The sequence below is a fragment of the Thunnus thynnus genome, chromosome 11 (assembly GCF_963924715.1).
Source record: "Thunnus thynnus chromosome 11, fThuThy2.1, whole genome shotgun sequence".
Classification (NCBI taxonomy): Eukaryota; Metazoa; Chordata; class Actinopteri; order Scombriformes; family Scombridae; genus Thunnus; species Thunnus thynnus.
Window position 1 is genome coordinate 7371908 of NC_089527.1, and position 27134 is coordinate 7399041.

The following is a 27134-nucleotide window of genomic DNA, read 5'->3' on the forward strand; positions in this document are numbered from 1 at the left end:
TGTTTTTTTTTGTTGCATTCTCTTCTTAGTCCTCGTCTGTTCTGCTGGGCAGATTGCATGAAATACAGAGATCACTTTCATGCATCATGTGCTGTAGGATCAATTCTTTCCATTTCAACAGTCCATTTATCTCTCATTAACTTTACTCCTGTGTCACGTCAGGTCAAAATGTCAGCTGTGGAAAACAAGAAATCTCATCATTTGGGCAGATTTCACATTAATGGCAGTCTTTTCTTTTTAATAAATTCAAAAGTTAAGTTCAAATTAGTTTGTATTTTTTGTACCTAGCAATTAACTCTTTAAAATTGCAAAAAAAACAACATAATTGTCAATTGTGGCAAAGTATCACATGGGTGGCTGCCTAATTATGTCTTACACTTCATCTACATCTTTGTTAAAAATATATTCTACAACATATTTTGTACTTTTGTCTGCCTCTCTGGTTCACTGCTGTGCTTAAATTTGTTCTTGATTCATACAGGTGACCTTACTCAAACAAATGTCTGCTAGACTGTTGACAGCAATGAAGGTCAAAGGTCACTGTTAGAGAGGTGAAAAACCTGTGGGGACTGACTGCAGACTTTACTCTGAAGTATGGGAGGTGTTTGGACCTGGTAGTAATTAAGATAGAGCTAACAGGAAGCTCATTGTGGGGCCTGGGCCCCCGCAATACCGGAACCACAAAATTGCAAAACAAATCTCCTGCAATTTTGTCGGTCAGTTGACGATGACGCAGTACAAAAATAATCTCAGACTGTTAAGAAAGAAAGAAAACACACATTGTTTTAATCCAACACCCGTGAGAGAAATGGAGCTTATATCATAGATTTAGGCAGGAACATGAAGTAATTTGTGGCACCTAGAGCAGCTGATTATCAGGGTGACCCAGTGGCCAGGGGGATTAAGGTGCAGACTTCAGTTGCTGCTAACTGCAATTAATTAGTTAATAACTGTCATTTAATGTCTTAATATGTTATTCAGTTCAACTATTGCTTCTGCTAACTGTTCTGGCTGCTGATTGCTGAAGTATTTAGTGGCGTTGCTATTAATAAATATTCAATTTAAGATGATTCAAATTACCTATATGATGACATAAAAGGTATGTAATCCTATAGTGATCTGTGTCAATAGTGGCCAATGGCTTGGCTTCTTGTTTGAACATAGACATAACACTAAAGTCAATTGGATTTCTTTATTTGCTTGACATCAAAAGTGAGATGTCAGCAGCGTGTAAGCTCTACTGAAGCAACCAATCCATTCAATCCACACCGTCTCCGACCTCCGTTAGACCGTCACTGCAGAACCATCTGTCCTGTCAGCAGCAGCTCATGAGGTGCTGAAAGAACAGCAGCCAGCCAAGCTGTTGTCACCGGGCTGACTGACAGCAGCAATTTACCGGATGATATACCGTGAGGAGTGTACAGGAAGTTGTTTTATTCATTGATTTGTTGATTTTATTTCTCTGCTACAGTGAAAGCTCATAGTGAAACTAAAGGGGCCTTGATTAATTATACAGAAACAGTTAATAAGTTCACAACATATAATCCGGCAGCAGATTTGAATGGCTGCTTGTGGAGAGTGGCATCGATAAAATGGAAGCATATTGTTCGACGGCCGGTGACAGACATATAAAACTCTTTAAAAAAAAGTGTGTTCTGTGTATATTTTGCCCTTTAAACTATCATTTTTTTCTGTTTAATTAAAGTAAATTCAATTTTTTGTCTATTACAGCATACATATCTGCTCAGTCAATCACTTGTCCTGTGTTCTCCTTTGAGAGGAAAAAAACAATCAGAAACCACAAAGGATAAATTCATATTTTAAATTCTTTGATTTCATGATGTTGCCTCCGAGTTGATAAAATAACGTTCCATCATCCGATTACATTTTTGGAGATCTTTTTTCCATACAGCAAATCAAATCAGAGCAAGCGGTCACACTGAGCCTGATAGCATCTTGCTACACAACACAAGAGCCACAGACTCTGAACAATAAACCAAATTAGCTTCCCTGCTAAAGTCTCCTTCTTATCTGACTTGCAAAGATGAACACATGTCTGGCACCTTAGCGTGTCGAGCGAGCCACTGAACAAACAGTCACTGGGGAAAACAACAACACTTACGTCAGTTAGCAAGCTAGGCGGCTAATTAGCTGCTCAGCTGCAGAACATTAAACATGTAAAATATACATGCAAATGTCACTTCAGAACCGTTAGATGCTGGTTTGGTCGTTTCTCTTCAAAATCCCTGTTAGCGACACATTGTCTGTCCATAATTTGTTGCAGTTTGTTTACACTGACACACTCCTCCAGCTGGCTGACTAACACAAAACTGTTAATACATTTATGAAACTTTTTTTTCTCACGGCAAAGATGGATTTGATTTCAGCAGGACTTTAATAATTCATATTTTGTTTATCGAAACCTATTTTAGTACTCAAAGCCACCTTATATGGATATGCTTCACATCTCATGTGTGCAGCACATTATCATAAGCCAAAACATTCCTTACATGTGCGTGTAGACTCAAACTTTGCTGCTTCTTCACTGCCAGAACTGAACAGAGAAGCCAAGTTAAACTTATGTAAAAATCTTATTATTTTAACAAGACTCTGTTTTTACATGGCAACAAAGCACAAACACTGATTAAACCCAGGATACATGTCACTTTATTAAATCCGATGCCAGAAACCTGAGCGTGTGCGTCTTTGCGTGAGTGAATACGAGAGCTCTGAGATCATGATAAAGCACACTGCAGAGATTAAGAATAAGAGAGCGAGGATTTATTTATTTTTACTTTGCCAGCTGTACGGTCTGGATTGTATGAGGAGGTCGAGATCGTTCCTTGGCACAGTTTCTCCAACCTGCCATTCAAAGGCTCCCATCAAAGAGGCCCACCGAACTTGTTAATGCCATGATAACCTCTAACTCTGGATGTGATCTGAGACCTCCTGTGGATACCTATGCATTCAAGTGTGAGGCCAGACAATGCTCATTGGAACTGGTGCTGACAGCGTCCTGCTGTGCCGCCTGTGCATTTATCCAAAAGCGACAGGGATTTGCATTTGAGGGTTTCAGTTGTATAATTCTTCTAATTTATACCCAATAAGTTAACTCGCATTACTGTTAGTGCCACGAGTAATCTGTTGGATTTATTTGAATTTTCCTGATTTGATGTATTTTAGGCAACAATCCAGAAGTGATTGTGATCTAGTTTGGAAGACCAGAAGAGGCACCCTTCAGGAAATGATGAGATCTAATCATAAGAACAAAATCCCCCCAAAACATGTCATCCCCATCCGTCCAAGAGAACATTTTGGGGTTATGGTTTTAGTTTCATCGCGCTCTTCCAAGTGCCTGAGCCTCTGCCAGCCGAGCTCGATATAGAACACGTGCTGTTTTCCCCTGGCAGTCGGTTCTGATGATGAACTTTGGCTGTCTTTCATTAAACCTTCTTTATCACCCTGAATCAATGCTATTGGCGAAGGTCATCTGTCTTGCTTTTATTTGGGGCTCGTAGCCATCTTTGTTCCCCATGTATAATTTATTTTGATAGGCTGCTATATCACAATACTGTGAGAGAAAGTTCAGAGCTTTATTTTCTTAAAACGGAAAGCTTATCTTGGGCAATTCCGAGATTTTCACTCAAAACAAATGAAACAGAACTTTTATGAGTTGCTTAATATGGATTTGTTAAGATTTTAAAAACACATACCTGAATCCAGGTCAGGAAATGAAAAAGTAATTGTGTAACAATAATGATAAAGAATTTACATTATACTCAATACCAGGAGACATAAAAAACACAGTACAACAGTAAAGAAGAAGTATTGGATATATGAAGAAAGGATTAACATATCAGCAATGATCAAAACAGGACGTATCAAAAGATTAAAGCCATATATAACAATGTTTTCCGCTATACATGAATGCAAGGATGTTATTTCCTTATTCCTTTGTTCTGTTAATTCAGTACTTTGTCTTTATCTTTGAGGAATGTGACCACATATTTGTGTTGTAATTTTCTGAAGATTAGGAGATACTGGGACTGTTTTCCCAGATGCATTCTTGCACAAAACAAATCACAAAACCACTGCGAACTTTTTTACAAGTAGAGTGTAATTTGTTTTTTGCGCAATAACATTTATTTCATTCATTTTTTTTTTTTTTTTAGATTTCCTGATGTGCCTCCACTGATAAAAATCATCTTGTAAAACCACATTGACATTCTTTGTTTTTTCAGGGGGTTCATTTAAGTATTTTCAGAATTGAAAATGGAAACACAGCCTTTCTAAATTATATGAACATGAATAAATAAATGTATGGAAAGGATTTCTGGTAGCCTACTGTTTAACACATAACCACAACATCTGCGGTTGGATTCCAGCAGCAGACTTTTGTTGCATGTCAACTCTCTCCACTGTTGCTATTGTATGATAAAAGCATAAAAATGCCCTGAAAAACATAATTAAAGGAAGGAAATTATTTTCCATATTCCCATGTTTCATTCAATTTACAACACAGTCATAGGACAGACTGCACAGGACTCCAAAAGCTTGTCAGACTCCTTGTTTGCAGGCTTTTTGATAGCTCGCTAGCTAACTTGAGAAGTTAGTGGTTGAGCATTTGTCGGACAAACACATACAGTAACATACTTGAATGCGATTGAACATCTGGGTCATATTAAACCAATCTAACAGAACTTTTGGGCAGCTACTTTCAAAATTCATGTCAGTAGAAAGAAAAAGCTATACTGCTGGATTGTTGCTCAATCTCTTTAACTCGTTACTGTACAGGTGCCATTTCAAAATCTAAACTTTTTGCTTCTATCGTTTATTTGTAAGAATTGGTCGGAATGACGTAAACGGCCCTTACCAGCTTTAGTGATGAAAAGAAAGTTAAACAAGACGAGAGTCTGCAGCCATGCTAGCGGCTCTATGAGGCTGTACATGCTGTTGTTTAGTAGACATAGAAAAGTTTGCATTCACATGTAAAGCTAAAAACGTGAATTTATGTTTCTCACATTAAGGTTTATATTCACTGAGGATTTACTTGTCATTTCAAAATGTGAAACTTGTGAAATCACAACATCATATGTGAAATGTGCAATGAGCTTTTTTCGTGAAGGATGTTTACGGTGGTCACCATCTTATTTTACCATGTTAGCATGCTAATAGTCGCTAATTAGCACCAAACACATAGTACATTAGAGGCTGATGGGAATGTCAAACCAAAGTTTTGGACAAATTAAAAATCCGATCTTGATCACCAAAGTTATTACAATTCATCAGGTGAATGTTTGCACCAAATTTCATTTTAATATGCAAATACAACCATTTGCATTTAATATGCAAATATCATCCTGTGTTACTCTCTCAGTGCTGCTGATGGTTTGTGAAAACGAAGGGATTTTTTCCCCTCTTCACTTCTGGATGACTGAGTAATTTCCTCCTCCCTGGGATCCACCTCACTGAGATGAAATGCATGTAGAGAGTGGAGTTAGGAAGGTGGGGGGGGGGGGCACGGGGGGCGAGGGGGGGGGGGGGATAGAGACTGGAATGCCTGGGGTGCATTTTCCCCCAAATGAAAAGCAGGTGACTGTTCATTGTAAGGCCATTTGGATAGTGGGAACCGGAGAGCGGAAGAAAAGGGAGGAAGGAAAGGTCGGAAAAAAAAAGAAAATCCAAAAAAACCCCCCTCTCTTCTTTCTAGTGTTTAGCAGTGAATTGTTGCCTGTTGCACTTGTTCTATATAGGCTGCTTACAATTACAGGATCTACAGAAACTTCCCTCTTCAACTGCTGAATGCATTGTAACATGTCATTCAGGATAAGTCGGTTAAATACCTTAATTGGAAGCAGGTCTATTCCTGGTTGAGGCATTTTTATTTGCTATCCGTTTGTTCTTAAGAATCGATCCAGAAGTCACTGAACATTTGTCTGCATGAGTTGTATCTGGGAATATATTGCTCCAAGGGTGATATGCTTTGTAATGTAATGAAACCCAGACCACAGTAAATGAGTCAAACTATAATGAATTAAACATTTCATGACTTTCTTGGGGTTGTAACAAACTTCTGTCAAACATTCAGCTCGGGGCTGGGAATATTTTTCAGTCCGATTGAAGCTGAATAACAGTCATAAAAACTAGTTTCGTTTGAGGTTGCAAACAAGATACCTAAAACAGGGAATAATACTGATGCTAACAAATGTTCAGGCATGCACAGGTAATAGCTAATTAGAATGACTGAGTCAAAAGGCTGAACAAATAATATGAGGCTCAGCAGAGAATAGCAGTGTAGCCTCTGTTGAACCCTTCTTTTGTTGTTTAAGCTGATGTTTTCACTCCGAACTTTACCGTGCCTTTTCTTGTCGTGGGTGGGATGAATAATTTAGTCATTGTATAGTAGATGACTCATACTGTAGGCTGTAAAAATGTTTTACTTCACATGCATTTCGCCCACAGATGGTGAAGTGAAATGTTATTCAAGACTTTGGAAACATATCTTTATCTCTGGCTCCGTCCCAACTGAGGGATGTAGGACTTGAATGCTGGTTACGCTTTAGCTACTCGCCAGACACGAGACATTGTTTTCACTGACAACTTTAATCTTTTCTGGCGGCTTATGACCTTTTACGGAAAAGATGGTATTGTACTCACTGGCTCAGCCCAAACACACCTGTTTGGATGCCCCACACGCCACATGATCTCTCTCTCTCTCTAGCTCCCCCTACAGGTATGGATGTGTCACTTACATTACCTGCGTTCTGAGCAGCATCTACTTGAGTCATATCCCACTTGAATTGCTACAAAAACCTCTCTTGAACCCTGTTTCTGCTTTCTGTTAAATCAAGGGTCCAGGAAAATGTCAATAGCCTGATTTATTAATCCTGTTACAAAGCGGTCCTGTGTTAAAACAATGCAAAAGGTTGCGTTGGTGGAGGCTTGCCGTTTGAGGTATTGGTTAGGCATGAAATGCTATCTTGAAAGTCCAGTTGGAGCTACAGATCAATGTGTTTAAAGGTTTATCAGACACTAAAACATCACACAGCTGCTCACAGATAGGATTTTACAATTCTGGAAAGTTGAAAAGTTCAACTTTTTTCCGGACAATCCTACGCTTTTCTACTAGAGCAATATACTATACCTTCTCTGTGAGTGTTCTTGTCTCCACTCAGCTGTGTGTGTGTGTGTGTTTGTAAGTAGGGTGTGTTGACAAAGCAGCTCCTGTAACAAGATCATGCATCGTCAATCGAAGCACTGTGAATGCACATCGATCACGACAAGGATTTCATAGATTTCCTTTTAGTTCGAAGTGACTACTTCTCTGCTTCTTTTTCGTGGCCCTCCAGTGCAAACTTGCAGAGAAACAGTTTGGGTTCTTTAAAGTCACATGAAAACACGAGGGGAGAGAGAGAGAGAGAGAGAGAGAGAGGAAGGATGGAGGAGGAGAGCGGGTGAAGGTGGACAGGAAGGGATGAGAATGAGAGGGGTTCACAGCCAGAGTTAAGGAACGTCTTGTCTCGACGAGGGCAGGGTGTGGAGGAAGAGAAGGGAAGAGAAGTGGAGATAGGTGAAAGGTCAGTTGAGAGAGATGAAGAATCGCTGCCTCGCAAAAAGAGAACATGCACAGTGGGAAAGAGGGGGGGGGGGGGGGGGATGTGTTAAGAGGATCTTGGGAAGTCTTCTGTAAAAATGGGAAACAAAAATAACCTTTCCAGTCATCAAAAACTAGTCTTGCTTGCACAATCATTGAGTCACACAGACACACACACACACACACACACACACACACACACACACACAGAGTCACAGATGGAGACATGCAGTGGTCACCCCGGTGCGTCTTGTTAAAATGTCCATCCATGCATATGGTGTCCCATATGAGAGACGGCGGCGTGCTAACTGGCTGATTAACCCAGCTGACTGGAGAGGTCTCGTGTAGTCTTCTGGCTCCCGCAGGAAGAACAATAGTGTCTGATAGGTGGGGGCGATCATGTAGTGCCGTCTCATGTACAGAGCCAAACCAACAATGAATTGATCCACTTATATATTGTGTGTGTGTAACCAAAGTCTGATATATCTTATTCCTCTTTGCTGTAGACTTCTGTTGTTGTTCAAAAACACATTAAAAACACATCATTGAGCAACTCTGCCTCACTGGGTGACATGTTGCTTCACCCTTCAAGAGTTTGGTAACCTTATTTTGTTTAGAAATGGCTCCAAAGAGCAATAAAATTGTAACTCTCAGGAGAGAAGTTGTCTGTTTGCAGAGCTTTGCTAGCTTGTTGTGCTACATATCACAACCTCTTAAATTGGAACTGAAGTTCTTGTATGTATAATGTAGTACAAAGTCAAGAGGTTGTGATATGGATGCAATCTTATTACTCTTTGAAACCATTTCTAAACAAACAAAAAAATCTAAAACCCTTGCAACAGATTCAACATTTTTAAAATGTATTCCATTTGCAGCAAATACACTTAATGCACACATACCATAAACTTCCTCTAGATTCCATGCACAGCTGCACACTTCTTATCTTATTATTTTTTCGCAGTTATTGTTTAATCACATTTACTTTTTATTGTATTGTGTGTAAGATATTCACACTTTTAATGCCTTCTATTGTCCATTGTTTTTGTTTTATTGTTTTTAAACTGACCTGCTGCAAAAAGAATTTCCTCTTGCGGGAAACTGAAAATCTGAACTGAACTGAACTGACCAAAACCTCATTAAACCATAAATAGGTTATCCTAAATAACCAAGATTGGATTATTTTGAGTAAAAAGAATATATGATGAAAATTTGACAATGAAATAGATACTGTACTTCTTAAAACAGACATGCAATGTGTCTAAAAGCATCAGATACAGGCTGCAAATAGAGATTATTCCAGTATCACCTGGACTATCCATGTTTTCCAGTGTCTTAAATACGCAGGGCTTCATAGCAACTGTATGCATGCGTGTGTAGTGCACAAGCACGCCCCCCCCCCCCACAAACATGGCTCTATGTGTAAATGATGTAATGCATGACTTGATTAAAAGTGAATGCCAATGTAATCAGAGGTGAAATCAGTGTGTGTGTCTACACAAGTATGAGTCACACTTTCGGAAACTACAGTTAAGGAGAAAAACATCCTCTTGGTTACGTTATTCAGCTGGAATGTCTGTCGCAAAGCAGAGTCTGGAAGGTTTTATCTGCATACTATAACATTACCTAACAAATACTGAAGCTGCTCAGTGTGAAGAGTGTGACTTTTAAAACATTATTCAATATGAGATTAGTGACATTTGACAGCAAACAGATTACCAGATGTCTTTAAAAAGTTGATATGTCTAGGAATGTTACCATATAATAATGATGTTTTATTTGTTCAGTGACTGAAATGGCGCCTTTAGATCATGTGTTAGGTAATGTTTCATGTATGTTTTTGACCATACCAGCAAAAAAACAAAAATTCAATCATTTGTTGCAAGACTGAACATCAGTCAGTGAGATATTACAGTAGGTCTTCTTTTCTGTCTGTGTGCCAGTCACACATCTGCCTTTTTCCTGTCTGCTTGTCTGGTTGTTTTCCTGCCTGTCTTTTCTTTGGCAGATCATCCTGACATCCAGGTCTGGTGATCCTGCAAACTGTAAAGAAACTGGAGTAAATGTCATCCCTGACTTGTTGCTCTGCTCAATGTTTTAATCTATTTGACATCAGATTCACATCCAGCTGGCCTGCATGTTAAGCTATTACCGGCAATACATAAATGTGATCTCATGGTGATTTTTTTTTGAATATGGCCACGTGAAAAGTATGCGTGTCTTATCAGAAACATGGACAGGACAAAGCAGGCTTCTTCTCACCTCTGTGGATGCTGCTCAGTGTTGCGACCTTTAGACGTTGGCATTTTTACAGGGGCTGTTTTTATATTTTTACAAATTTTATATTAGCTTCTTTTATAGTTTTTGCAGCTGTAGCAGGTAATAAAACTCTAAAAACCCACTTTATGCTACCTGCTCAGCACTTAACAGCAGATAAAACAAAGTGAGTGACTAGCATGTGAGTATAGTTGAGCATTTAGTAGCTAAAGGGTCAAATATTTCTCTGAGTAGTTGGTGGAGACCAAAGATTGGAGTCACATTTGTTAGGTGGCCTGAAATGCAACTCCAAATCAATGCTAACGTTGCTGCGTGTCTGCTGGATTTTCTAATTAGCAAGTGTTGCTAACACATTCACCATGATTCTAGTTCTAATCACTTTAGGGAATAATATGTTTGAGTTTTGCTGTCTCCAAGTGGCCAAAACCTTCAAGTGAAGTAGTTTTAAATTATGTGAGGCTAACTGGACTAAGCTCAAAAACATATAAAGCGTTGTCAAATGTGTAGTAGACTATGAGTTTGGGGCTAAAGCTAAGGTAGGCTAATTCAGCACCTCCCTTGAAGGTTCCTGAGATTCCTGTGAAATTTAAAATGACAGGGAAAAAAGGTCCCTGATAATTAGAGAAGAGAAGAGAAACTCCGCAGCCAACAATAGGAGGGACCAACCCAAACACGCACCACTGTGTCAGTAACAATCTTACACAACCATCATTGTTAAGAAATGCTAAGACTTATTGTAAAAATAAAGTCTTAGCATTTGGAGGGATAAGATGCTGTTTGGAGACCTTTCTCGTCTTTAAGGACTTTGAGCAGTGGGAAAAAGTGTAAAAGTAGGTTGGGATGTGTGAGAGATGCTTAGGCATGTGTCTATGCATGTGTGTGTGTGTATGTACAAGTGTGTTCATCTGTGTATGTGTGTGTGTGTGTTTTTTTTATGCACAAGAGTGCCTGTTTTGCCCGTGTGTGCTAATGAGTGTGAGGCAGGAGATTATGCGTGCGTCTCTAAGGGAACGGGAGTCTGTTCCCAGGAGCTGCAGTGCCTGAGCTGGGGGTGGGGGGGGTATGTGTGCACAGTGCACCCTGACCCCAGCTTTCGGGGGTCCCGGTTGCCTGTCTGAAACCATTTCCTTCCTTTGTGGCCCATTTGAGAGCCCGGAGTGTGAAGCGAATGTGAAGGACCGAGGCCATTTGCATGGTCCTGCAACATGTTGAAACAGAAAATAATCAAGAGCCACGTCTCCACGTGAACGCAGGGTTGCCTTTAATTCTGTGCTCCCCACCCCCATACCTCTCCCGTCACCCATATCTCCCCAAGCGACTCCCTGCATACGCCGGGCAGGCACCCCTCAAACAATAAACAAACTGCGAGAGCGCTGGGTGCATTGCTAATGATCGGAAACAATTAAGGGCTCACAAAAGGGAGCGTCCTGCTATATTGCTCAGTGCCGTATTTACATTTTGAGGTTAAATGACTGGATTTCTGGTGAGGGCAAGAGGACTAACATAGACAGGCTTGCTGAAGAGTTCTTTCTTTTGTTTGGCTTTGTAAAGAAGGATATGTTGGACTACTGGCCACTCTAATGATATTGGGAATTAAACCCTTAAAGTTGAAATGGAATTCCAGTTTGAGTGTCCCTATGGGCATCATACCTCTCGAACCTTGCCACTCTACCCCCACGAATAAGAGAATGAGAAATGTGTAAACAAGACAAGTGGCATACCAATGGATGACTGCACCCCCCACCCTCTCACCCCCCCTCACCCAGTGTCCATCCGAGGCTACTGGATAAGCCCTAGTTTGTGAATAGGTGGAGGCTGGGAGAGTGTGAGAAGGCTCAGGAGTGGTCAAAGAGGCCGCTGAATAGACTCCTAGATTGAGACATTCTGCCTGTTTAACACACAAGTGTATAGGTGTGTGTGTGTGTGTGTGTGTGTGTGAGAGAGAGAGAGAGAGAGAGAGAGAGAGAGAAAGGCAGAGAGTGAAAGAGAAAGCTTAAGTTTGAAGTCCTCTACAAACCTGGAATATGTAACATTCTGTAAGTAATGGCTTAATTTTTCTGTGTCTATACATCGGACAAAACATTTTTTGTGTCTTCTCTAAACAACAACAACAGCAAGTTACTTAAAATGATAATTTCAAAACCTTTTAAGTCCTTTGGAGACATTAAATTGACAGTGATTAGGTTGCCTTGGACAGGGCGTCTACAGTGGAAAAAACATTGCTTATTGCTATGGCAACATGCTAATTAATGTGCTGCAGAAGTCATTTGACTTGGAATCTGGATTGGATTTAAAAACATGTTTAATGCATAAATCATTAGACAGAAAAGACAAGTTCATGCATGCAGCATTGTCCACATTCATTTCTACTCTATAAGATATATCATTACACCACATTAAAAACTAACTAGTACAGTGACCAACAACGGACAGATTTCTATTTGATTGTCAGTCATTGCTTTAGTTTTTACTCACAACAGAAGCATACTGTTAGGTCATGGTCTTTCCTAAATATCTCTGTGGTAATTGCATCCAAAACCGATTACTTCATTGCAGTCCAAGAGTTCAATTCCTGTGGGCTTAATGACTGTTTTGGTTGATGTGGTTAGAGAGTAGACACTTTGACAAAAGCGATTAAAGAGGGTGTTCCTCGAACACCTGCCTGCGGCTGGGTCATGTTCATTCTGCTGACAGTATGTCGACAGCTGATTCCTAAACGGTCTGTAGAAGCGAAACCAGAGGATTGTTTTTATGTCACAACAGAGCTTGTGCGCTGCCTCATTCTAGAGGTATCAGTTTCCACAAAGCCTGGCGTCATTTTGACGGAACAGAGAAAAATATGTATTGCTATATAACAGTATCTGTTAAAACACTGAAATACAGACTGACTGACAAACGCACAGTCATCCATAAATTCAAGACACACTCAGAGTATCATTAAACCCACTTATCACCCCTTCCAAATCCCCCAAAATCCATATCCAGATTCCCAACCCAGCAGGTGCCAGCCGGAGCCTTGGCATGGTGGCGCCTTGGGTAACTCCATGTATGGATGCCAGGCAGAGATCTCTACCCCCCCTCCCCAGAAAAGCCCCCTTGCCAACGTGGCGCGTCCTGCACAGCCATGGCCATTATTTCAACCTAACTAGATTAAGCTAATCATGTTATGTAGTGGTAAGACGTCGCTGGGAGATGGAATGAAGGGTCGGCTGTCCTGCTGTTGCCATGTGGCCCTGGAATACAAACACCGAACTGTCACAGAGCTTGATAAACACCAATGGTAATACCAGTCCATTTGAGTACCTAAACCTCCATATAAGCTCATGGATTGGAAAAAAACACCAATTCAGGCTATCTGTAATGTATAATTATATACTGCATATTCAGCGCACCATCCTACTGCATCATCTTAATCTTAAAGCTTTTGGAAAAGTCTCCATCTTCTTGCTAAATGCCAATTTATTGTAGCTGACAAGGGTCTGTTAGCTATAAAAACTGGGATTTTTCAAAGAAATGTTATACTGGAGATTTAAGTTTATTTATACAGTATTCTTTGTTCTGGGTCACACCTTTCTTTGAGTCAGTTCGTCTTGAAATTCATCGAGTATGATTGCTGCCAGTCAGAGTGGATCTCTAATAATTAAGTTGTAGTAATAGATCCTGGGGTTTAAAGGCTTATCAGATACCAAAACACTGCACTGTGGTTTAGAATACTTGGAGACAGGATTTTAAAACTCTGGAAAGTTATCATGGTGACAGTCATTTTTACCTTTTTCCTTGCAGTGATCATTAGGAAATTGGTAGAAATACAAAGTTCACATTACAAAGTTATATACCAGAAATGTGTACTTGCACATATTCGATTGGCCGAGGCAGTGCTGTGCTGGATGATGTCGCATTGTGTTGCAGCAAAAGGTTTTTTTTCCTGGAGCCTTCAGTGTTGGCACTCCTACCTTTTCATGCAGTATTGATGTCTTTCTGAACACTGCCCTTGTCCTTAATATGGGTCAAGCTCAAAAAATGCTGAATCCTTCTCTTCCCGTTATGCAACTCAATAATGTCTTTTGTTAGACACTACCTGCTTGGTAATTGGGCATGTGTTTATGTAATACAGTCTTTAACACCCCATGTCCCCCCCTGTGATGCAGGGATTCTGTTAAAAAAATTGTAGTTTCCGAGCCAAACACCCAGATAATGCTGCTAACGTTAAGGTTTTCCTCACAGACTTGATAAAGCTCCTTCAGAAAAGACATTATACAACTGCCTTCATAGGCCGAGCAGTGCAGTAAACTTTACAGTTGATCTGTAAAACCGACAAGTGCCCCTTAAACGATACAGGTTACTTGCTCACGTAAGCTTTCAGTATGAAGACAATGTGTTAACTGGATCCTGCTCATGGGAAACAGACATGGGGCTATCCTTTCCCTCTGCAAAGAACCTGAGAGAGGACAGTCAGTGAATTGAGGAGTGAGAAGTATCCAACAGATACTCGGTCTGGTTTATCATTCAAGTGTCTGTGCTGTGATTGCACACCCTAAGCCGCTTTTCCAACACGTTGCCTTTTAGGATTGATGAGAAGAGAAAAAAAGGGGTCATTAGTGGTTATAAGGTTGCTGTGGTTGGTAGTCTGGAATTTTTTGTCAGAAAGGGAGCTGCTATATTTTCCTTGCCAGGCTTAGAGATTGTATGGTTTTCCATACAAATTCCTGTGTGACGTCCCCCCAATATGCCAACCACATGGCCACTTTTAGCCCTGTCCAGCGTGCACACACACTTAATAGAAGCCTCATGGCTGGACGCCCTGCTAAACTGGCACTTCCTGTATTGAAAACACATTCCTTTTCTCTCTTTTATCTGTGCATGGAACATATGTACATTTACGGCATTTAGGTACATTAAAGACACGTAGTCTTGCGCACACAGTCTGTTTCCCCTCGCAGCTGGAGCTTACTCATCTAAACTCCCTTTGTGGGGGGATGTTAAACAGGAAATATTACGATAAATGTTCAGAAAGCGGAAAAAGATGGTGACATTTCTATTCTACTCTCATGTCTCACCAATGACTGTCAATTGGTTCATTTTCATATATGTCAAATACCATTCAATGCAATATAAAACTGTTGTGGCTAAGTACTTTCTACAACATAACAGCTATAATATAAAAATTTGGTAGGGTGGTCTGGCTTACATGGGATTCCCAATGAGATGAACCTCAAAGTAAAAATTGGGTAAAAATGGGGTCCAGCTGAACAAATACAGCACAGAAATGATGTCACATTTCCCCCGTCGATCGGTCATTAGAGGGCAAATGGAAACACGATGGAGGTTTCTGGTAAAGACACCACAGGAAACCTCCCAAGCTTCACTTTTGTGTTTGCTCTCCAGCATCGCTGAATGTCAAGTTTACAAAGCAGACAGGAAAAGGCTTTTGGGGAGGAGGGCAGATGGTATACAGTAGAGGAAGAACAGCAGCAGGCTGCAGACAGATACACAGGGGTGTTTAACAGGGGTGGGGAATACTGTCAGTGAGTTTCTCCAAAGGCTTGCATAACGCACCTGCGAGGAGGGAAATGAAACGACTTGACAAAAGTCTAGTGGGAGGGAGGAAGAGGGTGAAAGAAGGAGGGAAAACAAGGGACTTTTGGTTAGACTGTGGTCTCTTTTTTCTAGTTTTTGTTCTGCCAATCTAAACCCCTACAACTTTACATCCTGGGTTCACTTTAAAAGACATTTTGAACATTTTATTTGGTGTTTTTTAGCACAGACAGTTATATGACATTGTTTATTTATACAGCGTTTTTAAAGGCACTCAAAGACGCCTTAAATAGATGAACAAATTAGCGAAAAAAATACACAAAAACAACAACAGAGCAGCAGGAAAGACAGTGTAAAAGTAGAAAACAATGCAGTAAAAGAGAATAAAAGTTCTCATTTAAAAGTATCATACAAAGGGCTGAGCATGAGTTAAAAGCAGCTTTAAAAAGGTGAGTTTTTAGAGCTTATGATGTGCCTTTAATGCTCTGGACAAGGACTTCATTTGCATATTACACATGGCCAGGTGTTTGGTGAAACACCTGCACTTTAAAGCATCTGTCCGAAATCAGTCACACCACCTGGACTCACTGAAGTCCCGATCGGTCACAACATTTTGACACTAACAGTCCACCTCTTTTTGTCTTTTTGTTGTTGTTTTTCTTAACTGCAGCCAGAGGAGTTGGAGGCTCTTCATTCCCACACGTTCCGGGTGAAGACTTTCAAGAAGGCCAAGCACTGCAGCGTCTGTAAACAGACCGTCATCCAGGACGGACTCATCTGCAGAGGTAAGTCGCCAGTCCTGAAACTCCAAGCCAAGACTTGATGCTGCAAATTTCTGCTGTTTTTACACTGTTATAATGTCAGACTTCTATGTTAAACTTAGATATCTGAGATGTATGTAGCCAGGGCCTCAACCTGTTCTGAATGCTTTGTTTGCAAAGTTATCTCTACTTCCTCTTTGTGATGACATCAGATTGTTTGCACGTGCCCACAAACGGCCGTCTGTTCCGTAGCATTTGTTACCACGGGTTATTTGTGTTGTCTGCTTTCATATTTTGGATCGGATTCGGGCTCCAACATGTAAGGATGTATTTTAGAAGTTTCCATTTCGAGTAAAGAATGAGAAAAAGAAATGAAATCCTGCTCCTGTTTGTTAACGGAAGTCTGCCCAGACGCAGCTTCCAGAAGCTAATCAATCAGAACAGACAAAGTGATAGTAGCACGAGAGCCAGTATAAGATAAATAAGGAGTTTTTTTGAACTGCTAATCATGCAAAGATATTTCAGTAGACGCCCAGACCAGGAAACGTGCACGATTCTGCACTTCCCCTTTAAAGGAAATCTGCAGCTTACTGCATTTCAGCTTTCATGCCTGTCACTCCAGCCATCAGTTCTATTGGTAATGGTAACACTGTACTCACCAAAGAATAAGAATTTGTAATAAACTAGTTTTCCTTTAACTTTTTGCAATGGAAATAAAAATATTGCCAGTGGAAGCAAAAAACCCACTTAATTATTATTTTTCAACACTGTAATGATGCTCTAACAACTGAGTGGGGTCTTGTGTTGCCTCTGTGAACTGGTGAGTGAAATGTGTCCGTAGGGAAGCTGTAACACCTTCACGGTAACCTTTTAAGTGTGCACAAGAAGTTGCTCATTGATTTTTAGTTTGAGGACAAAGGAAGGATCTTATCACATCCTTCCTGTTTTGTTGAGGGGGCTATTTTCAGAGCCATATAAGGTCCTCAACTCTCAACACTGTGATAGTTGACTCTCAGCCCTTGTTTTGTTTGGGTTATTTGGAAAATGTAATCAGTTATGGATCATTGCTTAAATAAAAATGAGCAACATGACTCAGGAGACTCATGATTAATACTCAGTTGTTAAATTTCCTCAATCTAGAGCTCAGGCTCACTGAGTACTGGTTGTAACCCTCTGGGAAAATGAAGGCAGCATCTGTCACAACATCCATCAGCGGCGTAAATGAGGGGTCATCTGAGGTTACCTGGGGTCATCTCTGTGTCAGAGCAGTGATAGAGAAAGGCAAAAGAAGCCTCAGGAAGGTCAAAGGTTAACAGCTTCTCAATTTCGTTAATGGTGTTTACAGAAGAGGCAAAGTGGTTGACTGATCACTTATCAATTTACATATTTTGAGTGATGCTTCAGTTTTGATAGAGCGCTGAGATGGAAACATCATTTTAAAGTACTGTAAGAATGTTGTCATGACTGGTTCCTTAATAAATCTGTTGTTTTAAAGCTATTGTAACTTCATTAGGCTCCTGGTGTCAAGCAGTATTTCTTGCATCTATAGTTTTTTTTTTTGCCTACACAGATGCCAGACGAGTGAGACTGAAGTATAACGTGAAACATCAAACAATTACAGGAAAATAACCGAGATTCAGTAATAAATGTTAATGATCAGAACAGTCTCGATGTAGTAAACCACTCCTATGTGGTTCTCTAATCATCTTAAAACAAAATTGGAGAATATATGACCCTGATCTGCTCAGCACATCATGTTGTAGTGGAAATGTCTGTTTTCAGACAGATAACTTCAACTGAAACCATGCGGAAATGGCTGAATGTTTGGTTTGGCTCACAGAAGGGGAACATTCAGCTGCAGCTTCCCAAACCTGACACAGGACGGGTACAGTAGATGTTTGAAGGGCACGGCTCAGAAAAACAAAAGCTTACTCTGCATGTTTCTGTCTTTTGACCCCTAAAAGCCATTTGACAAAATCACTTTTTTTTTCTTCAAGGAAATGGTGCAATTATTAGTCATTAGTTAAGTCTGGTTCCAACATTTTTACTTTTATTTTTATTTAAACTGTGGTTGCACATTCACACCTGAAAGCTCCTCCGTGCATCCTGTGCTTTGGCCACTAAGGATCTGATTAGTTAGGGTTTATGTGTCTTGCTCAAGGGCACCTCAGTAGTGCTTATGAGGAAAAATTATATTTCCTCGCCCAGATTTATCCTGTTAGTCCTGTACAAGTATCATGCATCTCCTATACTGTGTGTAGCTGAATGGTTTACACAGATGGTGCTGCTTCTTAACCCAGAGTTTTCCTTCACATGGCTGCATGGGTACAAAAAGTCACAAGTTCTCAAGACAATCCGATGGACAGATGGTGAATTTTTATTCTTTGCAGGAACATATGCTAAAAATCCTTTTGATCTTTTTTTTTAAAATATATTTTAAGTATACAGATGGATATATTTTGGCTTGACATTGGGTAAAAGGCTGGTTTAGTTGTGTCGGGTGACTGACCACTCCTTGAACCGACTGTACTGGTCTACCAGGTGTCACCGTGTTTACCGTAATTGTGAGTGTAAAGCGAGGCATTCATGAAGAAGATCATGTTGGCACAATATGCTTTGCCTTATAAAATCTGTGCGACTCACCACCTGTATTTACTCTGCAGTTCACTCTGTGATCTAACTGTTGCGTCCAGATGTTGTTGTTGTTGTACGGCGGGATGTGTGTGTGTGTCATTAAATCTGCACATTTGCCTCTTTGTTTCACATGCTCGGTGTGATAAAGGCGGTATTTTACAGAAGCGGTGTTTGGGTGTGAACTCTGAGTTGACTATCGGTATAAAGAGGGTGTCTGTTCTTCAGCCTCTCAGGAAAAGGAACACACATTAAGTAGTGTGAAGCAGCAGTATTCATACCAGCTGACGTAATGAAGGCTGTCTAAAATCAATGGAAAATAAGTCTAACTTTCCCATTCTTACTAAATAAGAACATTTAAAAGAAAACAATCACTGCAGTAATAAAATAATGAGCAACTGATGGGTTGAAAGTTACCATTTCTTCTTCCAAAATGGATTTTTTTTTCATGAAATTGTTTGTTTATATGCCTCCTGTTGTCACTCTATTCTGGATAAATAATGTTCGGTTGTGTGTGCAGACAAGCACTCGCATGTGATCATAAAATGACACAGAACAGCACCTGGGACCCTCATCTGTAAAAGCTTAGTCATAGGGGAAATAAACCATCATGACAAGGCTGCATACAGCATTTTCCCTGCACATATCCAGGTTTGGTCGTGTGTGTGCGTGTGTGTGTGTGTGTGTAGTTGTGAGAGATTTACGAGGACAACACAAAGTGAACTGTAGACTCCTGCTCAGACAGCAGACGTCAAACACTCTGCTTTTCTTTCCCTGGTTTTGTCTCTGTTTTATGATTTCATTAAATTTCCATTTTGCCAAAAAAACTAGAAGCGACTAGTAGAGTGAAGTTCCAGTGTCAGAGGGGTGAAGAGAAGCAGAGATGGGAAGTAGCAGCACTGCAGTTGAGTACAATACTTAAGTACATCTGTGTTTTAGAGGAGATAAAGATCAGTTCGCTGGTCATAGTGAGGACAACGCAGCCTTCGGAAGCTATAAGGTCTCCTCTAGCTCTGGAGGAGCTTTGTCAAGTCTGAGAGTTCAGCTGGAGATTGGAGATACGCATTTATTAGAGAAAGCCTGTGTTACGAGCCGGGAGAGTGAAACAAGGCTGTTTACCAGACAGGGATGGTCTCATAAAAGAACTGCATTATGGGACATTTCTGGAGATTCTCATAACCCTCAAGAGATCTCAGCCTCTGCTACATTGGTTTTTTGAAATTTGTCTTTCATAAGTTTCCAAATTTTATGAAAATGCAATACTAAATTAGTGGAGTACGCCTTTAAAGGAATAGTCTGACATTTTTGACACCATACTCATTCACTTTTTTTGATGAGAGATTGATGAGATGAATCTACAGCCTGCAGTCGGTTAAAGCTTGGCTCTGTTCACTAATTAACACGTTATATCTTGATATCTGCAAGTATATATCAGCAGATTCCCTCTTTGTCTTCAAAAATCACTTGAAGACCTTCCTCTTCTGGGACAACTATTCCTTAACTTACTTACTTATGTTCTTCCTCCATAAAACATTTCCTGCAAGGCCCTCATATACCTCAAACACCTGCAAGTCTTGTGTAAAGTGGAACTGAGTGTTATTCTCAAAGGCTTCTGCCGAATGAATAAATGTGAATGTAGGCTAGTTGTTTCCAGTCTTTAAGCTAAGCTAGCCGGCTGCTAACTCTTAGCAAGAAAACAAAATAACCACATTTCCCCTAAAATGTCAAACTGTGCCTTTAAGCATGAGACTACTGTAAGCAGCTAGGAGAGGTTTCACATCCAAAACACTCCATAAGATCATATATGAACCACTGAAGTATGAACATTCAACATTAAAATACATTTCAGAGATTAATACATCAATAATTTATCAGTGTGAAATGAACTGTTCCTCAGAATGAAGCTCCACAGGATCCTGCCGCTCCCTCATTCACACAGCTCCTCCCCTCCGCTGCTCTTGTTTACTAACATTCTCCAGTCACATGGTCCCATAATGACACAAGCACTTGGACTTCCTTTCCCCTCAGCGGTTGCCAGGATACAAGGTGTTAGTTACTTTGACAATAGCGTGTTGACGCAGGTCGGGCCTGCAGTTTTCCAGTTAAAAAAAATAAAAAAGCTCTGTGTGATAGGGTATTTTGGGAGAATTGGCCCTGAGGGCAGGAAGTGGCTTTTATACTCATTCACTGCAGTGCAGTTCAGGTTAAATGGATGTTTGTGTGCTGGGGCAAGCCAGTAGAGCAGAGTTGGGCTTATTAAAAATAAAATACAAGTGAGAATGTGATCAGAGATGCTTTAGTGCTTGATATAGTTTATATAAAACCCTCTTTTTTTTGGTTATATCCAATTTGACCTACGTTTGTCTCCGAAAACTGAGTGGAATCAGTTTTCTTCTGCTGCGTTCGGGTTTTGTAAAGGCAGCATGCAAAACCGTTCTAGCTTGAAGAAAACAGTAGAACTGCACCTTCAAACAAATCTACAAAGATTGTTTTAGAACTGCTTTTCCACAAAGGCTGTAGATCTTCTTCTGTGTGTGTGTGTGTGGGGGGGGTGGGTGGGGGGGGACCGGTTGGCCCTTGTTCTGTAGTCGACCACGCCGCCGTCCCCGAGGGAGCCGCTGTAAACACAGAACTTCAAAGACTGACTGGAAACACACCACGATAGCAGGTGTGTGTTTATGTGCGTGTGTGTGTGTGTGAGTAAGGGAGAGTGAAGGTTATCACAGCTCTGTTCTCGACTGCTGAGCTCACACAGCTGGTATGCAGCAAATCCCAATGACAAACACACACACACACACACACACACACACATATAGATATATATATACACACACACATGTAGAATTGGCTACATATAGCACATTATACGCTGATGTTTGAGAGCGACAAACACTGTGTTACTACAGTATATAAATATAGTTTGATTACTGGTCAGGCAGCGGGTAACACTTGTCTCAGTCTGTCTAGTTAGCAGCCAAGTTCATGTCACACACACACACATACATACACACACACACACACATATATATATAAGGTACATAGAGCTAGAGCAGTTAACTTTATTTTTACTCCCTTGATGCTTTGACAGAAGTCATTAGACTAATAAGTAGAGCAGATGGATGAAGATGAGCATTGGTTTTCTGTAAATGATGGATAGCGACTGTCTCCCATTCTCCTAATATCATTATCCTAATCTACTAAACTGACCAGACAATGACTTTTCATGTGTACTGACGGGGGACAGAAGCTCACTGTGCTGTGTCAGAGTGAAAGAGGGTGTGATGGAGATTTTGGGCGGATTTCAGCTCTTTCTTCTTCCCGGATGCTTGTGAACTTTGACTCCCTTATCTGCTCTCACAGTGTGATACACCAACGGTACATGCACACATCTGTGTCGCACATGTTTTCACAGGACTGCTCAGGCTTCTTATTATCCATGCAAATGAAACCATGATGTGAGCGGGTCGTGATTTATAGTGAAACTTCAGTTAGTTAAGATTTCACACAGTGCCTACAGTGGCAGCTCCGGGGCAGTTAATGCAGTTAGGGAGCCATCTGTTGGATGAGTTGTAACATTACTCACTGAACTGTAGTTGAACCTTTTTAAGACTTGCACCAGGTCTGTTGAGTTGAGCATATTGTTCAGCCTGACATACGTGTTTTCAAAGCAAACATAGGTCTCCACCCTGCTTAAATCTTTTACTTGTTTTTATTTCTTGGTATCATGGTTTGTTGTTATTTCTTTGCTGATATAATGGCATATATAGTAGCAAACACTCTATTATAAATCTTTTTTTTTTGTTTTATTTTTTATTTTGGCAAAATGAAACATATTGATTCAACAGTTCATCATACAATTATTATCTCAGATCACATATATCTTCTGTCTGCTCCTGAGTTAAAGGTGCAATGTGTAGAATTTAGTGGCATCCAATGGAACAGACCTGGAAGAAATGGAAGATTCATAAGTTTTAATTAGCGTATAATCACCTGAAAATAAGAATTGTTGTTTTTTCGTTACCTTAGAAAGAACCCTTTATATCTACATAGGGAGCAGGTCCTCTTCCATGGAGCCCACCATGTTTCTACAGTAGCCCAGAGTGGACAAACCAAACACTAGGCTCTAGAGAAGGCCTTTCATGTATGTTTTTGTGGCCACCGTAGGTTCTCCTACATGCTTTGAAGGGGAGGAGAGGTATTCATATGGTTGCAATCTGCAACTTCACAGCTAGATGTCGCTAAATCCTTCACACTGGTCCTTTAAGGAACACCTTCATGTTTTCTTCTCCAGCCACATGAAATAGTCTGCAAAAGTTTGAGGAATTGAGGAATGATTGATTGAAGTTATCAAGGATAAAACATAATAAAGCTAGAAAGCTTTTAAGGATAATTGAGGAGGGTGCACTGAGCAGCATACCTTTAAAACACCAACAACATCACAATATTAGAAAACAACGAAACATCAGAAAAACAAACAAACAAACACACAAAAAACCCATCAACAACAGCAACAAACGTCATCACCATTGAAGATATAAAATACAAAACATTGACACAATCATTAAGGCACGGACTGGGCTTCAATCTATTTGCATTTCTTATTATTTTCAAATCTCTTGGCAAACTGTTCCAAAGAACAGGAATGAATATATAATCTGACATCTCAGCTGAATGAAAGACTAAATGACTTTGCCAGTTGCTTCAGTTCTCAGTATAGGTATGTGTTTATGTGTTTATGTGTTGTCTCATTTTGTGTTGTTTTGTCTGTAACTTTTTTGCTGCCATGTTGGCCAGGTCTCCCATGTTAAAGAGGTTTCCCACATTTAATAGACTTTCCTGGTTAAATGAAGGTTTAAAAAAGTAAAAATAAGAACATTATTATGCTTTACATGACTGATGAGGATCCAAGAAAAGAGATATTCAGGGGAGCCCTTTTAATCCGACCTGAGGGGGAAAAATACTAATATTCTATTTGTAATTATTCCATTTCAAATTTATTCATAATTATAGGAATATTTAGAAAATTTACACTGTGGTCTATGCTGTGATTTGTTTCCTGACTCAGAATTTTATTTTTATTATATTAAGTTCATCACTGAAAACATTCTCATATGCAGACTTTTTTTTTTTTTAAAGGATTTTATTGTCACTTCCATATGAGACAAAGCGATTAATAAGTAAGTTCTGCAGCTGATTTTCTGTAATGCACATTGTTTATAGTTATTTTTGAAAAAGGATTGTGAGCATATAGCATTTATGTTCAAAGATGATGCATAAAAGTATCAGTGTTATACTGAATTTCAATGGATGGATCAAAGTACTACCCATCTCATATGTCCCACCTGTAGCCACCAGGAGGCAGTAGAGTCCTTTTTTTTTTCTAACAGAATACCTGCATCCATCTGTTCAACTACATCTGCCGCTCACTTCTAGTGTAAATTTCCAGAATTTGCAGCCCAAATCTCAAGCCTGAGCTTGTGCATATTGTTATCCACATGTGTCAACCTTTTTTTGTTATATTTACATATTAATTTACTATGTTTTTAGTAGCTGCAGCTCGTATCAAGGGAAACAGCTGTTCCTACCAAACAAAGTCAGACTAATACTCACAGTAACACAAAAAAAAAAAAAACAGACAGAAAAGTAAATAAACAGAAATTATGTTTTGTCAGGAGGAAGCAAACAAATGACACAGAGTGATTCCATGGGAACTCTCACTCTGGATTTATTCTACACTCCTGCACTGTTTTCAAGAATCTCCCATGACAAGCGAGCCTCAGCAGCTGGATGAAGGTGGGGCTTTACCCACAGAAATCCAACACTGCCAGGGATTTTAGCTGTGTGGGCCGGGTGCCTGAATGATGACACCCATGTGGAGAGTGATGAGAGTGTCAATAGTTACTAATCCTACACAATAAGACAGTAGTTCATACGGGACGATATCCGTTTATTTTTTATGTTTTTTTTTTCATGCTAATCCCAAACTGGCTGCTGGCTGGTGTGTGATACTGTTTTGAATGCGGGACGTGATGAGGGTCAGCAGCCGGCGCACATACCAGTTTTAGATCCAGATTTTAACCTTTTCTCCCTCCGTATTGTTGCCTCTGCCCCCATATTTTAACGCTTAAGTCACTGATCCTGATTGGTACAATATGCTCACATACAGGCCTCGTATATACTATTAGAATTACCTCAACTTTCTCCAGTGTTATCAGTATCTACGATGTCTATATCAGATAAACACCGCGCTTTATTCACCAAACTTTTTCAGATATCTCGCCTTCAGCAGGGTGCTGTCTGAAGCCACTTCTGTATCATGTGACAGACAAATTATAAATACTATACATGCAGTACAAAACATCCAAATCAATCCCTTCTTCAAAATTACTATACACAAAATATCATTACTCTGAATTGACTGAAAATTTGTATTGAGAAATATCGATTACCATAAATCCAGAACATATAATCTTACAATATAATCTTTTTTTTATTTTTATTTAGCAAATATAAAATAAAATATAAAAAAATGTGTATCCATTTCTCTTTATGTGTTCTTTCAGCCACATTATTCAGACTAACCTTTCAAAACACATTATATTTAAAACCTTTCCAATATAATATTAGCAATAAATTCAATTCAAAGCTGTCTGAAAACAATAGTTAGGTGCCCATATGAACAATGAAACAGGTTTTGCTTGTTGTAATCGCTTCCTAATGCACTCAAATGATTGGGGACAAAATCCACAAGCTTTGTGCAAAAAATTATGTAAAAGTTTGTCTGGGGATAATGACACTTCAGCTATCTGAGTTGATTAAATAAAGTGGATATTTTCCAAAGTTTCTGTCTTTCTTTCCCCCCTTTGGATTTCATAGTTGAGTTGTGATGGGAGACAAAAGGAGGGAATTTGGCACTAAAAAGACTTTACCATTGAAAGATCTTCTTGATTTGACTCATTTGGACACTGAAACTTCAGATAAACTTTTAAATACATTTTTGCACAGAAGGAGGACTGTGGATTTTGTCCTCCATCACTTGTAAGTGCATTAGGAGGAGATCTCTTTATGGTCAGTATGAACAGAAGGAATGATTACAGCAGGAAAAACAAAACTATTTAAATGTTCATTTGATCAGCTGGATATTGTTTTAAGACAGCCTTGGAAAATTGTGAACCTATCCTTTAATGTCCCTGAGGTGCAATTTGGCTTAAAGGCACCAGTCATCATTAGTCAGTGAGTTAGTATGTACCCAGGAGTGATGTATTGTGTATGTAAGTACACTGTATGTACACGTGTTGGTGCTCACGTGTTCTCGCTTGTGTATTAGAGGCCCGAGAAAAAAGGACCAAAGAGGGGATGGAGAGAGTGAGAGTGAAGGGGAGAGGAAGAGGAAATTCTCCAGCCCTGCCCTCTGATTGTGTTCAATGTTGTAAGGAGGTTCAGCCCAGCCCTGTGGGAGTATACGCTCATTCCAAGGGACCAGGGGAAGGAAATCACCCAGCCTCAGTCACACTCCCCCACCTCTTTGTCATTTTTACCCTCCTCTCACCCTCCGAACCTCTCTCTCTCCTATGCTGTAAAGCATTCCACAGACCCGAGTCAGATAGGAACTACACTCATCATCTCCCCGCTGTCCCTTTCATTTTGCCAATGATTGATGTGAGCAGTTGCTGTACACCCACTTACTGTTCATCTTTTCCAGTAATGTCTCCTCTGCTCTCTTCTCTTCTCTTCTCTTCTCTTCTCTTCTCTTCTCTTCTCTTCTCTTCTCTTCTCTTCTCTTCTCTCGCTGTGATTGTCCCCCCCCCCCCTCTTCCTTCCCCTATCTTCCTTTCCTTCACCAGGAACATTTCTGCTCTGTTTATCCTCCAAAGCTCTAACTTCCTAACAAGGTAAAGCCTAACCCGAGCTGTCCGAGCTCAGTGCTTTCACACCCAATATGGAAGTCCTGCTTCTCTCCCATGTGGCCCAGGAGTGTTGTTTACTGGGGACTCACGTGCTGGGAAGGGCACTGGACATCGTCCTGGATAGACAAGCACATGGCTTTTATGCTTATCAAGCAAACAGCCAAGTATGTTTGAATTTCACATCCAGGAGAGCATTCCATGAGACTTAAGTCACAACCAGTATGTCAAAAATAGTTTGTGCAGGCTGCAGTATATGTACATTCTCACGTATTACTCACGTATTATCATAAATGTTGTGGGAAATACCACGCATGGCACAAGCACTTCAAGACATTAACACAGTACAAATACAATTTTCTTAAATCTTTTTACTCCAGTTTTTGCATTTTCAAAGCTACCAAAATGATGAGTAAATTAGTTGATTAGTGGATG

At 40.0% G+C, this 27134-nt stretch overlaps 1 protein-coding gene across 11 annotated transcripts in view; it reads left to right on the forward strand.

Moving 5' to 3' along the window:
* The window catches only part of tns1b (tensin 1b), a 174565-nt gene that overhangs the window by 37053 nt on the left and 110378 nt on the right, over positions 1-27134 (forward strand). For 10 of the 11 annotated variants that reach the window (XM_067603013.1, XM_067603005.1, XM_067603017.1 and 7 more), the window contains exon 2: positions 16074-16188. In XM_067603013.1, the coding sequence (XP_067459114.1) occupies positions 16074-16188 (115 nt within the window). The remainder of the gene's footprint in view (positions 1-16073; positions 16189-27134) is intronic. The other variant, XM_067603009.1, reaches the window with a different exon arrangement.